Source organism: Camelus dromedarius, chromosome 12 (assembly GCF_036321535.1).
Source record: "Camelus dromedarius isolate mCamDro1 chromosome 12, mCamDro1.pat, whole genome shotgun sequence".
Lineage (NCBI taxonomy): Eukaryota > Metazoa > Chordata > Mammalia > Artiodactyla > Camelidae > Camelus > Camelus dromedarius.
Genome location: NC_087447.1, coordinates 30767292 through 30785311, shown reverse-complemented (window position 1 = coordinate 30785311; position 18020 = coordinate 30767292). Strand labels below are relative to the sequence as shown.

General features: G+C 36.6%; 1 protein-coding gene across 4 annotated transcripts in view; it reads left to right on the top strand.

Annotated features, from left to right (window-relative positions):
* LUZP2 (leucine zipper protein 2) overlaps positions 1-8152 on the top strand; it is a 422350-nt gene extending 414198 nt beyond the window's left edge. For all 4 annotated transcript variants that reach the window (XM_031459867.2, XM_031459865.2, XM_031459866.2 and 1 more), the window contains 2 exons: positions 6977-7069; positions 7833-8152. In XM_031459867.2, the coding sequence (XP_031315727.2) occupies positions 6977-7069; positions 7833-7937 (198 nt within the window). In that variant the 3' untranslated portion in view covers positions 7938-8152. The remainder of the gene's footprint in view (positions 1-6976; positions 7070-7832) is intronic.
* Positions 8153-18020: the final 9868 nt, after the last annotated feature.

The window sequence follows — 18020 nt, the reverse complement described above, 5'->3', positions numbered from 1 at the left end:
GTTATTGTGTGTACCTTTAACAGTCAGAGTAAAAAGAAACTCTATGAATCTAAGTAAGTGACCCCAGAGATTCATCCTTTTAATGCCCAGTGGTTTATCACATGAGCCTTTGCGGTGGTTCATCAAGGTGAATCTAATAGCCATGCTCAGATACCACGTCTCACCTGTCGGAGGGAGTCTCCAAGTCCCTCATCGCGTACATCTCCTCGGTCTCCTTTCCCTTCCTCTTCACTTATCATGCCTGGCACAAACAGGGTAAGGGCCAGCATGGAAAATTTGGCAGAACCTGCATTTCTGTACTAACCATAAAAGGCTTCCAGGTTTCAAGTGAACATTTGTTCAAATGGGACTACCAAGGAAGCAGGTTTAGAATGTGTTTCAATTTAGGTGGCATTTTGCTTCTCAGGGATCTTCTTTCTTTCCTTTGAGTCCTAGAAAATCTCCCTACTCTTCCTGTTAGTCATGTATAAGGAAAAGGCTATTTGGAAAAGTGACATAATTTGACTCAGTTTAGCAATGTCTAATGATGCTCTCTGTGGGAAGGAGATACATGGAACATGGGGGGATAGAAAGGATGCGTAGAGCTTTTAATACCACAAGATCCATGTGATTCTCATGGATTTATAATTTGAAATGCTCATTAAATGATAGCTGGAAGTTTGCAACATGAGTAATGTATCATGATCATCAAAGAAGCCTGAGCAACAGTTAGGAAATGTGAACATGCTTGTAAAATCTGAAAAAGAAAAAAGTAAAATGCTGTGGCTATTACATTCAGTAAGGGGTTGGGAGTATTAGGAGAAGGGACTATACATGTGGCTGTATTATGATTGACCTCATGTGCTATTTGAGTAAGTGTGTACTTTATAAGCAATGAGAAATATTAGATTTGTGAGGGAGTGATAGTTTTCTGGTGAGTCTTGATTGATTAATTGTTATGTAGTGAGTTAACATGTTGGAATATATGTTAGGAAGACATTTCTGGAGGCTGAGCTGCAGATGGATTGAGAAAGGCCAGAGAGTTGGTTAGTTTAAGTCAGTAATCTAGAAAGGAAATAAACAGATAAACCCTATGATCTCTGAAAGGATTAAAGCTTAACATACTGAATTGTTTTCCTGAAAAGTTCATAGTCTTACCTATGGAAGAACTGACTGCATATTTAGTTTTCACAAGCCAACATGATCCTCAAACAAAGACATAAATTGAAAATATGTATAGCAATTCAAGGTATTGTTTTAGTTGTTGCTGTTTTTCATAGATTCTGGTCAATGTACAGAAAGGAAAAAGTGTCAAGATTTACTACCACTTGAGGTGAGATATAAGACCATTAAAGTGATCAAATTTTAGCGTTTCTTGCTTGTGATGGAAGTTAAGCATGCTTTGATGACATGTAGCATGTAAGTTTCAAGCATGAAGAGACGGTGAATCATTTGAAAAAAAACTTGTTCCTTCCGTTGCATAATTTAGTAATGAACTCATGAAATAAGTTCTGAAATTCCAACTCCAAATATTTGAGTACTTTAATCTAATATCTGAAAAATTTAGCAAAGTTTCAATTTTCTGTAAGCCTAGTGAGAGGAAAGGGAGTTGCCTTGACAAGTCGTGGTGATTTCCAGAAAGTGCAAGTGAGAGAGGAGTGCTTGTGAAGCTGGCTTGGGTTCCAGACCTTTCACTGAAGGGAGGTGGTTCTACTGATGATGTTTTTGAGCAAGTGTTGTATGGAATGATCATTTTAGAATCATGAATGTCTTTAGATTCCAGCATAGAGGAAGTATTAACTTGTAAGCTTTCTTAGAAAAGTAGACACATTACTGCAGGATATTTACAATATAATTGTAACTGCTAAACTGAGTATGAACATCACTGCGTGGTCTGTAAGTTCTTTTATAAACTGACCCTACTCTGGTCACTTCTCAGTGGTTCTTTTCTCAGCTGACCTCACCACTATTACCTTTGATGTCCACTTTTACTTCTCTGCCTCATCACTCTGCTTCAGAAAGCTATCCATTATTCAAGAATTGGGCCCTCTCTCACCTGCTTCATGAAAAAATCCCTTGTCACCATAATAAACAAAGAGTCTTTGTTTATTTACTTCTTTTTTGGATAACATATCACTGATTCATCAGGCCCCAATCAGTACCTACTAATTTCTAAGTTATCTTCATAGAATATTGCAAAAGCATAGTATGAGAAATGTTATTTTATGTCATTATTAAAATTGTGCTATTAGCTAAAACTGCAAAAATATGATGACAGTTGAAATATAAGATAGCAAATAGTTAAATAATGAGGTAAGAAAAAGGTAACATGGACTGTTGGAGGGATCTCAGATTTGCAGCAAGATGGACATGGATTTTAATTGCAGCGACAATAACTTGATGACCTTGAGAACATTACATAACTGTTGATCTCCTTGTGCTCATGTGTAAAGATGGAAATATCTGAGTATTGTAATAAGGACTGAAACACATGAAGATACAGTCAAGTCCATTTCAGCGTCTGTCACATAACAGACACCTCATAAATTGTAGTGCCTTAATTAATTAACTAATAGTGTTTTCACTTTTCCATATTTCAGATTCCACAAGCCATCCCTGGATATAATAATAGTATTTACCTCATGGAGTGATATTGAGAAATAAATGCGATTACCCATGTAAATCACAGAGCACAGCGCCTAGCATGCAGTACAGTACGTGCTTCAGAAAGTTACCTCGTGAAGAAACTGTTATGTTGAATTCTTATCACTGAAACATCTGCACATATTATCCCAGAATATATAATGTACTTAATTGTATCTAGTTCACACACCTGAACTAATATATCATATAAATTAAAAGTAATAGAAATTTTGAAAGAAATGGGCAAAGAAAAAAAATTAGGTAATGATAGGGTGTGTAAGTCTATATTTTAATATTTTGGGGGTTTCATTCCATTTAGTTGACTTATTAAATTCAGTCATTATTTTATCACTTACATGTTATTCATTATGATGTATAGCTGTTAAAAGAGTTACGAAAAAAATGTTAGTTTTACGGTTTGGTTGCATTATATATACTGTCTCAATTCATAGTTTCTGGGCAGGAAACTTTTTCTTAAAACATGTATTTAGTTAAAATGAGATTGTATAAATCATAATCTAATTTGGGCACAGGCAAATTGCAATGTCTCAAATGCCCACAGTGAATGAGTGACCAAGGGATATTGCATATTCCTCTAGACTGTGAGCTCCTGTGTTTTGTCAAGCACATTTCTAGACACGTGGCCATCTGGTTGAATTAGTGCACCAGCGTCGATCCTTATGTTAATTCCAGAAATACAGATTAAACTGTTTATTTCTTTAGATTAATGTATGAGCATTAACAGAAGTTTTATTATTTTTCCCTTGTTATTCTAATAGTATTGTTTATACACCCAACAAGTTGTGTGGATCCAAATCAGAGTACACTGGTTTAGGGACCGAGATGAATGAGAACTAAAGACATTAGATTAAAAAAAAACATTGAGGGAGAAGAGCTAGCAAACACTGAAGCCATCAGGTAATAAAACATTAAGGGAAGGAAGCTATCAAACATAGAGGGACTTTCAGGACAATGAAAGATCCAGCACTACTAACAGCTACAAAGAGGTCAAGGCGAAAGAGGAATTGAAAAAGAGACCATCTGTTATTATTCCATTAAAAAAATCATCTCTCTCTTTCTGAATACATTGTGTTCACACAACTATTTTTAAATTTGTATTTACAACTTAATCACTTTCTATTTTCAAAATGTGTGGAGCCAGTACCTTAATTGTTGTTAAATCATCAAAACAAAGATAAAGCTACACAATAATAAGATGTGTTAGGCTCACATAAGACCTACAGGTCTTCTGTAATCGTATCTGTCCTAGTTTTCAATTATAAATTGTCATGAACTTAATGGCTTAAAAAAATAGTTCTCACATTCTCCATGGGTCAGAGTCTTTTTGCCTTCCTTAACTACAGTTCTCTGGAATTTTTGGCAATCTGGGATGTTTGCAGGAGTGAAGAGAATTCCTCAAAGAAACTTCTCCTTTATATTCTCGCCAAGCGAATGCCTGCTTATCAGTGGCTATGAAGTTGATTAAGGCGTGATGCTGGCAAGTCGCTGCCCTTGTATCTGTTGCCTTTCTGGGAAACACTAGGAATTTCACGAATCCCATCTCATGAGGTTTCCATAATGCCTGTGAGGCGCAGAGAAAAATAAACTTAAAGGTAGTGTTCATTATAAGATCAAACTATCAAAAAAAGGTTGGAGCTGTCTTCCAGACACGTAATATTTTCTTTAATGTTGAAATTTAGTAAGTTTTCATTGTTCAGATGATCAAAGACTTCTCTCAAATAGCCGGCTGTGCTTGCATTAAGGAAAGATCATAGTCCACTGCAAATCTTATGGTATTTTTCTCATGACAGTGACCTCAAGTAATACTCGACATACAAAAAGGTTCTGAGGTCAAATAGATTTGGAAAATGGTTGTATCATATCTCCTAAGAGATTTGTAATGCATTTGTGCATTATGAAAAACTCGATTTCAAATTTCACTGTGCACTTGAATTGCTGGATTGCTGATTAAAAAGGTAAGTCCTATATTCACAGGACAGAGTTATCACCCAGGGGTATTATTTTTTATCACCCTATGTAGGCAGATCATTCAAGACCAATACTTTAAGACATTGTGTGTTAAAGGCTCTGGGAAAAACTACTTTAAATACCACTGTTTAATGTTCAAGTAGAAGTTTTCCCTAAACTTGTATGACTTATATGAACTTTGTTAGTCTAAAATATACTTTCAGAAAAACTCACACTTTGCAGGTTACTTTCTGCATTTTGAGCTTGATTTCATACAATTATTTTAGCTATTTTTTTCCAAGGCTGAATGCAAGTGTAACAAAAACAAAGGTCTGTTGTATTGTTACAGTAGAAACAGAATAATTATAATATTCCAGGGAAATTTTAGTGTCTGTGTCTAACTCATACCCATACAACATAAAAGGAAAAAATTCTTAGGTAGTGTTGAAGATTCCTCTGTGTAACTACCTAAAATTCTCTGGGATAAGGCAGTCAAGGTTTTGACTCCTGATTTCCATTATCATAGCTACAGTCTTACTTTGCCACTATACTGTTGGCTTATTTAGAAGAAGGGGCTATATGCAACCATTTTGGAGCTTCTATCAAATATACCTAAATGTCATCATATGAAAAATGCAAGCATTTATGAAAATTCTAAAAAATGAAATATTTTCATAGCCAAGGTTTTACTCATTTATTATTTATGCACTGTTTACATATTGACCACTTGCTACCTAATAGGCACCTAGCTGGAATCTTAGGCTGATAAATGTAGCCTCTATCTTCAAGCAACTTACAGTATATTGAGGAGCCAGACATGCACATACATCTAAAAACATTAAGTGCTCATGTTTTTAATGCATCGTACCTTTAGAGTGGGAAAGTGTGACCAGCCTATCTAATGCTAGGAAGGGAACACGTAGCTGGTTTTCAGGATCTCACAGTGAAGAGAGACTTTTATGAAGGTGGTAGGGGGGAGCAAACACACAGACACAGAAGGGCAAAGTAACATGGTGAGTGTTCAGTTAAGTGCCACACAGTGTGAGAATGAGGAATGTGTAAAAGAACTTTGCTCTCAAAGCTGAGTTGTAGTTGGTTAAATCTCCTATACAACTTCTTGAGGTACCATCCACTCCTAGAGTTCAAAGCCAGCTTCAAGGTCCTCCTTGTTTGACCCCAAGGAAAGAAACTGACTTATTCAAGGTTAGAGTTACACAGTGGCCTTGAACTATTAAACTCCCAGTTGTATATGTTTTATACAGGGAAATTACTAGGGAAAAAATCACTACAAAAGGTGAACAATTTTTATAGTTACTTTAAAATGTGTTTAAAGTAAAAAGGATGAAGAAAAGGAAGGGATGAAGGGAGAATGAGAGGCAGTAAGGAACAGAAAAGGGAAGAGAGGCAGACAAAGGAAAAAGAAAGAAAGGGAGGGAGGGAGAATTCGATATTTAACCTTGGTTAAAATGAAAATGAAGGCCAACTGGAATATGCTGCCAGTAATTCATCTTCTTCAAGACTATTGAGGCTAATTAGTAAGATGAGATTTCCTAGTTAATAAAATATAGGATCTTATTCCCAGAAAAATAATCTTTTAAGTTGTTGGAAGAGTTTTTGCTAGACAGATTGATGATGTTGACCTAAAACAAAACAGGCTGAGGGACATTTCTTCAGCAATGATGGGTTTATTTGGGGTCAGCAGAGAACTGCAATTTGGGATCTGCAACCGTGGTGAGCAAGGTGCAAGTCCCCACAGGACAAAGGAGGGAGAACTCTTTTCTAGAGGGGGAAAGGACGTTGGGAGGATTGTAGTAAACAAAGAGTCCATGGCTTTTCATGGGCTGAGCTGTTGCCAGGACAGAAGAGGAATCTTTCTTCTTCTCATTGGGCTCAGCTACTGTTTCAGAGTGTGAGACCTCTCCCTTTGGGTCTCCTGACTCTATTTAATTGTGGTTCTGTTTAGTAATTGTTCACAATGACCCATGTTGTTTAAATTGTTTACTGTCGCAATATTGGTGTTCCTGCCGGCATACGGACCATGGACATATTTAAATCTGAGAGTCTAGACACATCATGGATGTAGAATAGAGTAGTTTTGTAATGCTTTACTTTAAAAAAAATTTTTTTTTGCAAAGAAAGAACTTTCCATTGGAACTGAACATGTTGTAGTAGCCGACTGTCATAAGCGCCACTGAGATCCCCAAATGGAACGTGAACGCGTCTTCTCGCCCTCGGATCTCACTCATGTTGTGACGATCTCATCCCTAGCTTGACCTTTCAGCTTGTCTCAAAATGAAGGAACTTTATCAATGGGAAGAATTCAAGGGTGATTTTCTGTTCCTTCCCTTCGTTTCATTTAATATCATTGACCTGTTTTCAATTGCAGCTTTTACAGGAGAACACGGCCTGTTCAATGAAGCTGGAAGGAAATCCCCCACCCCCAGGCAATGACACTGCACAATCAGAACCTGTCCCACAGGTATTTTGCTTGTTTGTTTTGATTATGTCAGAAAGAACTTCTTGACGTCATTGAGTTTCATGAGTTTCTCTCTTGCTCTCGCTGAAGCAGGGATGTTGTATTGGCTAATATAAGATATGTCTCTCCCCTTTTTCCTCTGGACCTTTCCACGACCACTGTGTCTGCTGCTAAGCTTTTGATTTGATTAGCTAAGGTCCTGGAAGAACAAGGGCGAGGGAGGTGTCCCACCCCTCCCTGGCAACCAAGAAACAAAACAAAAATCAACAGAGAACAAAAAAATATACATGTATTCTTTATAGGACCAAAAAAAAAAAGTTTAAAAAATATGACTTGGGAAAGGTAGAAAGAAGTACGTATCCCCCACAAAAACAAACAGCAAGGAAGCGTAACTCAGGAGCTTAATTCTGAACTTCCCTTTGGTCTGTTCCATATTTGACCAAAAAGATCGCAGCGTACCAATCATCAGGAATCGTTTTACTTAACATTTTTTTTTTCAATTTGGGGGTTAGATTAATCAGAGTTGAATGGTTTGGCCAAAGTTATCTCAAAAGAGTTTTTTAAATATCTTGCCATTTGTAGAGAATATTTTATGTGACTTCATGAAGCAGCAGTATTATTAACATATTTATACGTAATTTTGTCTGGCCTTGGTTTTCTGTAAGATACTTGTTGAGATATATGAGTTATTCTGTTAGGATCTAATTTTTACGTTAAACATTTCAATTTTGACTCCCTGAATTATCTTTTCTGTATTGTTTGACAGGACATGGCAGTGCCTCCTTGTCCTGAATGTGAAGAGGGAAATAACCTGGAAAAACAACGGAGCAGCACTGAGGGGAAGGCGACTAGAGAAAAAAAATTACTGTAAATACCAAGAAACTGTGTTAAAAACATCCGTTTGCTATCGTCTTCATACTCTTTTTAGACCACAAGCTTGATGGAAATACTAAGTTTTTAAAGCATGCAACTTTTTCACAATTTTATGTAACTTTTTAAAGTAGTCTACAAATTTTCCAAAAGATTCCAGGCCGATTATGATCCTTAAGCAATAACCTAATTAAAGTGGATATCCACAGTCATAAATAGTCATTGTCATCAGTAAACTGCCCAGTATAAATTGGTCTTTTCTGAACTCAAATGCAGTATAACATTTAATTCTTCCGGTTCACTTGGGTATCTAGTACTTCTGTGATCTAGTTTTTGAAATCAACTGAGGATGATAAAAGATGGTGGCTCCTCAGCATTCTTAGTATCCAAATTAAAACCACATCATGAAGATCTTGGTCCACGCTGATTAACTGGAGCCACTGTCCTCAGTATTGGAATCTGTGCTGACCCGAGCATATTGTTTATTTGAGGGTGTTCATTGCTGGTCTCATTATTATTTAGACCCATGTCTAAATAATGTCAAGGCAATTCTGTCAGGGATTTGGTCAGTTAACAGGATTCACTGAATGTGTTTTGTATGATGTAGACAACACATCAAGGATGGAGGACTAAACTTCTGACGCAGTTGCTTATATGTCTTGGCATTCTATAGACACAGCCCCTGTGGTTGTCGGCTGGAATTACTACAAGTTAGAAATCAAGTTGTTTGAAATGCTCAGTGTGATATTTGGTATGAAATTGAGTAACGGAATGGGGGTTGGGAAGAGGGCTCCAAAATACAAATATGCAAGCAGATAATACACATTTAAAAATGAGGACTTGATGAAAGTATAACAGCCAGGTAGTATCAATGAACCCCAATTTGTATATTTTGAAAACAAATGAATTATTAAAACAAATCAATGGCTGTGAGAATCTTTGAAGTTGGGACTCTACATAGGATCAAATAAATTCACTCTTGAATAATCTGAACATAGCTCACAAGCAAGAGAAACTGACACTGATTGATAGGATGGATATAGCATCAAACTTACAGACTAAAATTAATAGTTAAATGATCCTGTTAGGTTGTCTACACCAAATATATTCACTTCTGCTGGTTAGACCCATTTTTCAGGGAGCATATAAAACCACTGGTTTTATGGAATGGATCTGTCAAGTCACAATATATTTGAAGCACAGTTACCTGACAAGCTGTGTTATGTATCTATATAAAATGAAATCTATAATCGATAGATGAACTTAAATTCTGGTATGTAATGGCTCAACTTTGATCACGATGACAGACAAAGAAATTTAGTGATCTGGAGAAATGCCAAATATCATTAACAGTTAAAGTAATATCATGATTTGGTCACACAGCGATTGTACTTGCTGAGTAATTCAGTGTCATTTTATCAGTATTTTTCAGACTGCAGGCTACCTGAGAAAGAAAGAGAACCAGTTTTATAGATGATTTATAGAGTTTTCAGGTGAAATGACCAGGACAGAAGAAAACATCAAGGTCTGAAGTTCCTGCTGACTCCTCCTCAGCTCTAAAACTCATTTAATTCTATGAGATGAAATACCACTAGCTTCCCAAGTCCTATTTCCCTACTGAACCCAGAAACCCTAAGCATCCCTAAATGTTTATGAAAGGGAAGCAGGTAATTTAAATTTAGGTTTACTTTCCAACCTCCACCTGTGGCTCCAACTTCCTTCCTAGACTGTATGGATCCAATGGAAAGTTAATCACCATTTTACCTTACAAAATATGTTTTGAGGAATCTTTGGAAATAATAAAATGAGAAGATGGTATTTTCCAAATTTTTTAAGAGTATAACATGATAAAAGAGAATTTGTCTTAATCAAATTTGAACAGCTCCATCTGTAAATTATTTCTTCTATGCTCTAAATTCCGATTCTACTACATGACAGTGTGATCAGTTTGCTTCTCTTAATTGTTGGCATGATCAAATGGGCTTTGAATGAGTATAATACATAATTTTTTTCTTCAATGATCAATAGCATTATGCATCCTGCAGAGTTTACTATGAGATAGTCGTTGCATTTATTTGTTTAAAAATAAAAAGAATTTGTAGTAGAAAAGCTTTACAAATATTTTTAAGAAATATTTTGGGTGTTCCTTTTAACTATTCACCACAAATTTTATTTTAGTACGTACTATGACTTGACTTTAACAAATGCATTTTCATTTCTGCCAATCCTTTAATTGCTTTAAAATAGCATCAGAGAGGTTTATATGCTTTACTTACATGTGTGGCTTTTGTCCATGAGGGAGGGGCCATTTCTCATTATTTCTTTAAATTAGCATCTATATAAATAAATAGATGTTGTTTTTTGAGGAGTTAACATTCATAGCCTAATTGTCCTCATGTGGAAAAATACACTAACCTAGATATTGAATATAAATGGTACGATTCTATCGTGTTCTTATAATGGTAAGCAGTGAAGAATTACATATGCTTTGCAGAATGTGAATTGATTACTACTGAGAAACAAACATACTCTCCATTGGAATACCTTATTTTAATATAGGTACTATTAGAACTAACAATTTATTTCTCTCTAGTTATTTTGAAATACTAATCAATGCTACATACACATTCTCAGTTGGGAATTGGTTTTGGATTTCGTGTTTCCTTTTATATGCATTAACTGTGTAAATTAAACTAGTGCCTAAAATGTATAAGAACTAAATGAAAGCTGACTGTGTCTATCCCATGCCAACATTCTCAGATGAAAAGTGAAAAACTGGGTTTTGACACATCTGGGTTTGGTTTTCTGTGTGATCTCAAATCTCTGAATACTGAATATACGCGATGGCTAACATTTTTTTTTCCCTTTTCATTCTTTAGTCATATATTTAGCATTGAAGTGCTATTTGAAAGGCATTTCTGTTTCATAAAATATACTGGATTAGAAGTCTAAGACAGTCATTTGTGAAGGAGACATTTACTGTTTTAGATCGACAGTGTGGATAGCTGGATTAAAACAATATTTGTGAACTTTGCTCTAATGGAATCTTTTCTTTCTATAGCTCAGGCACTGTACTTAGCACCACTTGCAGCAGAGGCGGACATTATTACTGACACTGGAGAGTAGGGTGAGCTGGTCAAACCTAGAGGGTAATGAAAACATACACTGTTTACTTGGAGGACGTTTTCTTAGTCCTGTGTACAGTCTTAAATGTCCCCAAACTATCTGTTCATCTGAATTACACGACATAATATTGATGGTCAAGTGGTGAAGAATAAAAGAGACTGAAAGATGGCCTATTTTTGCTCAATAAAGGTTTGTTACCAAGACTACAATGTGTATGATCCTCCATAAACCAGTTGAAAAACACGTATTAACTTTTAGAATAGTGCTTCCTCTGTGTTTCATAACTTAAGAACTTATTTAAAATGTCATCCTGGAAATTTCTTCAATCTTTCATTGCCAGTGTCCCAGAAAACCTTTATTATAATTTCATTTTTTGTAAAGTAGTGTTCCATGTTGGCAGAGATTTTTGCCTTTTTGTTCACAAGAGTCTCAACTGCTGAGAACTAGCTGCCCTATAGAAGGTGCTCAAATATTGAAGCAGCAAAGGAAGAAGTAAAGGAAGCAACAAGGTGGCATATTCTAGTATGAAAATAGGATATCATAACAGGAAAATCGTAAGACTTAAGTCTTTTAGGGAAAAAGAATAAATATCATATATTAGTTTGGGTTTTTGTTTGTTTTGATTTTAGGCTATATTTCCTTGGCCTTTTTCTCTGAAAGGTTTATCTATGGGCCTATGGCTTTGGCTTTAAGCAGAGTAGACAGGGCACCCCTGGAGGAATTTTGGAATGCAGCTCAATGTCATAGACATAACCCGCAGGGCATGTATGTGTCTGCAATTGGAACCCAGCTTGGACATTCACCTGAACTTGTACAGGTCACTTGATTTAGTATTAGTTTCTAACCTCTTGGATTTTAAGGAATTGGACTAAGATTTTCCTCTCCATTCTGCTAAGCCCTCGTTTCTTAGCAGACATAAGCCAAGGGCTGCTGAGTATCTAACTTAAAATCTGGAGGATGGGGCTCTGGACTCCACAGACCCTCACTACGAGCATATCTATTCTTTTATCTAATTTATTTGTCAGGCTTACACACTCTGCATACACTTTTAGTGGAGAAAGGGAGTCTGAGTCTAATGTGATTTGACAATAACGTATCTGAATAACATAATCTCAGTGGTCCATTCTCTCCATCTGCTCATTCAGTCAGCCATTCAGTCACTCGATAAATATTCTTTGAGATTCTCAAATGTGCCTGCCATTCCACTTTTTTTTTTGAGGATCCAACAGTAAACAAAAGTAGCAGTAATTATGAACATGAATATTGTACTTAATAGGTACCAGCCACTGTTTAAAATGCTTTAATTATTAAGTCTTCTCAGGATTAGTTAATACACATTGCAGTTATCCTTTTTGCACAGATGAGGAAACTGAGGTAGAAAAATGTTAACTGAATTGTTACACAGTGAATATGTAGATACTTGAATGCATATTAGCCCAATTAATGTTTGCAACTTTGGGAAAGTGTGAGTGAGATAGAGAATAAGCTTTCTCTGAATCAGCAGAACCACGGACCGGGTAGGTATGTGCGAAAAAGTAAATTAGATAGTATCACATTGATGAAATGAACTCTGTGATCCTTGAAAAAGAAAATACCTTCTCACTTTTTAATCCACTGAGTCATAATTAAAGAGATTAAAACATGGGTTAAAATATAAACCCTGGAAAAATACCCTCTTTCATCCCATAATGGAGACATAAACTAGTTAAAAGAAATGGAAATTTAGGGCAGATCTTTTTCCTCTGCAATGTCAATCTCACTTTCTATTTCTCCTTTCATTATCACCATATTTGTGGGTATTATCACTTAATGTTCTTTGGTATTGGAGTTCACAAATCAATTTTAAATATTTCTAGGATGCATGTGTTTTATCCGTGGATGTATCATCATTAACTGAAACCTAATAACTGCCCCTGCATCTCCTCATACACATGTGCATGCACTATATGCACTTGTACGTGCTCCTGTCTGCATCTGCTTGTTGTAGGCATTCCCTGTAGTAGTGTCTCTCCTACATCTGTGCTTCCTGGCATTTATGAACATTCTAATTTGTGGGTGCATACACTTAGTATATGAATACTCTCATGTTTACATTTGTATGCGTGCATGTACATGCCGGGCTCATGTATTCATGGATATTAATTCAGCAAAATATGCATATATCAGTTGAATACCTTTTTTGCTATCCTGATTCTATTTTTACTTACATGTTTCAAGTTTGTTTTTTTTTAACACAAGAATTCTAAAAGCACAGTAGATAACTGTATGTATAGTTAAGTGAATGTCCAGTGCAGTTGCAGGGAACACACTGTGCTGATCTTGGCTGTGCAAATGGACACACCAAATTCGCATCTCAGATCAGGCATTTGATGTGGACAATCTCCATCCATCAAATACCGAGAGAGGCCTGCCCCACGCACCTGTTTATGTCTTTTCATTTGTCTACAGTTACACCTAGTGTAGGGAATTACATTTGGAGTTATTCACCAGATGTTCAAAAGAGGGGAATTTCTTTCAGCATGATTTTGTATGTATGGGGCCTCAGAGGAACTTACCAATCTCCTTATAGTAACCAAATTGTTTTTTACTTGGGGAAAGTGAGGTAAGTAATTATACTACATGCTCTGACTATACTAGAGCAGAGAGACACTACACTTAGAGAAATAAGAATGAAATCATAGGCTCAAGGAAAGGGAGGTGTTTCATGTATCTCAAATCTTCACGAGAAAATGTTCTTATGGCAGGAACCTGGTGTAGAAGTTCCCTGCTATGGGTTGCTTTGAAATCACTACTCTTTTTAAAACCAGTGTCTGTTTATTGAGGAAATACTTTGCTTAGGGTTGTCTTTTTTTTCCTTTCTCTCTCTCTCTAAATAAAGTGATGCATTGGTGCTTTGTCTGTTCTCTATGTGTTTACTTTGAAATTTGGGTAAAACATTACTAAGTGTATGGCTCTTACTTGCAGAATGAAATACTAATGACTCCATGATACAACTGCCAAGGTTAACTGGCTTTTACTCAAGATCTGGGACGCTTTGAATAATTTTCTTTTCTCAGATAATTTGAAGGTAGATTTGTCTAATTGATTCATACAGCACAGTTTCTAGAAACTCCTTGCTTCACCAGGTGACCTGACAGATAATTACTGTCCTTTAACACATCATAGATTTTAATATCTCCGGTTATTCTCTTAGGGATTAATAAACAATGCAAACTCAGCGTTCTCTTCTGTGAAGATGGACCTGTGTGCTTTGCTTAGGCCATGGGTTAGGGCAGGCACGGTGGTGGTGGTAGATTATTTTACGAAATCCTCAGAAGCCTTCCCGAGTTTGGGTCTCAATTTTGTGACTTGAAGTATACTACTTCCAGGTCAGATTCCCAAAGCTTACTCATTGCCTGCATATAGCTAAGCCTTTGGAAGTGTACACATAACAACACTAGAAGTGCTACAGCGTGAGTGTGAGTAAAGACTTGGAGTCAGACTGCCTGCATTACATTCCTTGTTCAGCTTCTTAACTGTGTAACCTCAGGCAACTAGCTAACCTCTCTGTGTTTCAATATCTTCAGCAGTAAATTGGGAATAGTAAGACGGCATACCTCATGATGATAATAGCTACTTCCTTTAAATACTAAATGAGGTTCTAGAAATAGGACAAACAGTGACTATTTAAGTTAACTACTTCTATCTCAAAGGTATCCATATGTACATAAATATATTCACAAATGTCCAGTAGGAAAATCGTGAGGCATTTAGAATTGGACATATGCACAGTATATTTCCGTGTGTGTGTGTGTGTGTGTGTGTAACAGAAAGTATTTGTCTTGCTTAAAAAGAAACTCTCCTCATTTGGTTATCTGAAGAAAAAGAGTGGATTTGTCCAGATGATGCCATGTTGAACTCGTATTTCTTAAGACATTGGATGAGTCAAAATATGACCATCCTTTTAAAATCCCTGGGCAGGGTCATGAAATGTCTTTCCATTTATTTGCACAGTATCATCAAAGACTTTTTCTCCTAAAAACACCTAATTTCTGTCTCTTGTTGAGAATCAAAAATACTAATTAAAGGATTCTGTTTGTTTCCTAAGAATTTTATAAGAATCTAATTATGTCCTTTACCCTTCTTGTATACATTATTTTCCAGATTGTTTTTTATTATTTATCTTAATTGGTAATGCATAACATTTGGGGGGAAATGAGAAGTTTATTTATCCAGACTTGCAACCGTAATAAATTTCAGTAAGATGTTCCGTAGGCTATAATCTAAGGGGATGTTGGACAGTTCTTTTCAAAAATTAAATGAGTTGGTATATGAATAAAAATGTTTACATGAGTCAATGATACTTTTATAGGAAAAGAAGAAAAATACATGCACTCCAGGTTGTCTTTTGCTTTTCCAGTTTTCACCGTGCATAGGCCCGGCTGTAGTTTTCCTGGGGCCTTTAAAATACCAATAAAACATTTATCAAAACCAAGTCTCATTTCAGATTTTATGGTAGAAATGATTCTACACACATTCATTACTTTTTTGAAATTAGATTTTTATTCTCTTCTGGGAAATAGAAGCATCAAATTTCCTTTTCAGTCTTTCCTCATCCCCACTTCAAAGCTTCAAAGCCTAGTGGACGTCTTTATTCCCTCCTTCTCCCCCATTCTCCATTTATTAAAGGAAAGTATGTGAACAGACTCCTTCCTGATGGGCCCTGAAATTTCTTTTGAGGGAGTAAATGAGATAAGGTCTCTGTGGACCTAAAAGCTCCTTGAAAAGTTTGGAATTCTTATAACTAACAACTCATTAAATACCAAGTTTTTATTTTTAACAGTTCTCTAAATTGTCATCCTGTGTCATCCTTTCCCCTACAATCTATTCACGATATAGTGTCCATATTGGTTTTTTTTAAAAAAAAAGTTACATCATGACATTCCTCTCTTTAAAACCATCCAATCATTTCCAAGATCACTGAGAATTATATTAAAAAAAAAAAACCAAACATTACCCCATCATGCCCAACTAGAGCCACAACTGCTGGGCCTCCCTGTCTTGGCCTCGTTTCCCACCACTTCCCCATGGCTCACCTGACTCTATTCATACTGGCCTCTTTGCTGTGCCTTGAACTTGCTAAGAAACTCCTGTCCAGTGTCTTAGGACCTGCAGTTGCCACTGACTGGGATGTTTTTTCTCTAAATATTTATTTAGCTCATTCAGTCCCACTCTCTATTTAAATCTCACCATATGAGAAGGATTATCCTTGATGCTCCTACCTAAGCTGGTACCCCATCCCTTCCACTCTGCTGTCGTCACCGTCCACTCCCTCACCTTGTCTGTCTTCTCTGCATAAAATGCATCACTAAATGACAATACATTACATCTGCATCTATATTTCCTTCCTCAGTCTCCTACTTCTAAAATGTGATCTGGAGAGTGGGGCTTTGTCTGTTTTCTTCACTGCCCTGTCCCCTGAGTCTGGCACAATTAGGTGCTCAATAGACACAGATCGAATAAATAAATGTAAAATGCACTTTCTCAGATGGCTTTAATGGTTCCTTCTCATTGAGGTGAGATGAGACTCACTCTGAAAGTTGGAAAAAAACAATCTTTGGTCCGGATCATGACTCTTTCTCTTGGAGGAAAACCAGCCTGTTGGCCTTGGGTAAGTCTCTTAGAACAAGAGGAGGGTGGTTTGGGCACTGTTGTTCTACAAACCTGAGAGCACTGGAGCCTATTCTCTCCCATCTGAAGTTCCCTGAAATCCCTGATAGAGTTACTTAATGAAAAATGAACAGAAATCACAAGTTTGACTCTAAAAAGAATAATCACAGCTTTTCCGAAATGGGATGATGAGATAATTTGACACAGAGATGGGTAACTTTTATCCAGAAAAGTAAATTTTCTTAGTAGATCAGCTTCTCAGATTATGCATGTGATCAACTGAAAACTTAAGTTGACTTGCCCGGAGCACATGGAAGCAGAATCCCAGAGCAGGGGAAGTCAGTGTTGTCATGCCGACCCAGCACATGATACATCTCCTGCTTCTAACCTCAGGACAGCATTACCGAGAGATTCCTGGGTATACTCTAGAACCACTGAAACAGATTTCCTTGTTCTGGAGCTGATGACTCTGTTTTTTGTCGCTGTTGTTGTATTCAAGATTAACCTATGCAAATTAAAATGTAAACCACTGCAGTGTATATGACAAGCTACCTCTATAATTACTATTTTTTACACCCCAGTGCTGTCCCAGTTTCCTGCTATATGATGTCTACCCAGTTATACAAACTTTCGCAGTTCTAAGGTTTTCCTTGCAGTGCACTTACAAGCTCTTCATGACAGAAAATTTGTCCATCTTCCAAACACTACAGCTATCAGCCAGTAGTGAAGCAGAGTTGCCTGTCTCCCCATTTCTGGTCTACTTCTTAAGCAGAAATAATCCTGCCAGACAATGTGACCAAGTTGGCAGGGCAATGGCTTTGCCTGATCTTCTTGCTTGGATGTATTAAAATGTGGAATGTGGTTACTGATGGCTGTTATTATTATCAGTAGAATAATAATTGTTCTAACCACAATTATCTAATTGACTGCCATGTAGGAAGACTTTAATGGGATCTTCCTCCATAGCCCCTTTTGGAAGCTACTGGTTTCACTAATTTTACTAATTGTGAGTTCTTTTTAACTGTGATTTTATGTCCGTGTTTAGGAGGAAAAGGATTTTTGTATTTGGCAATGGATTTTAGGTATCTCGGGGACCTTCCGATGTCCTGTGGTGGAGAAGCAAAAACTGTAGCAAGGTTAGAGAGAAAAACAGATTTTAGGAGCTAGAAGTTTGCCTCCGCCATTGTCAGTGAAGTAATACATTGGTCATTACTGATGATTGTAAAAGGGCTTATTACAATGTGAATATTTTCAACAAGTTTGCTGGTAAGTAGGTCATTAAGGAACCTGAACTTGGACCATTTCTCGA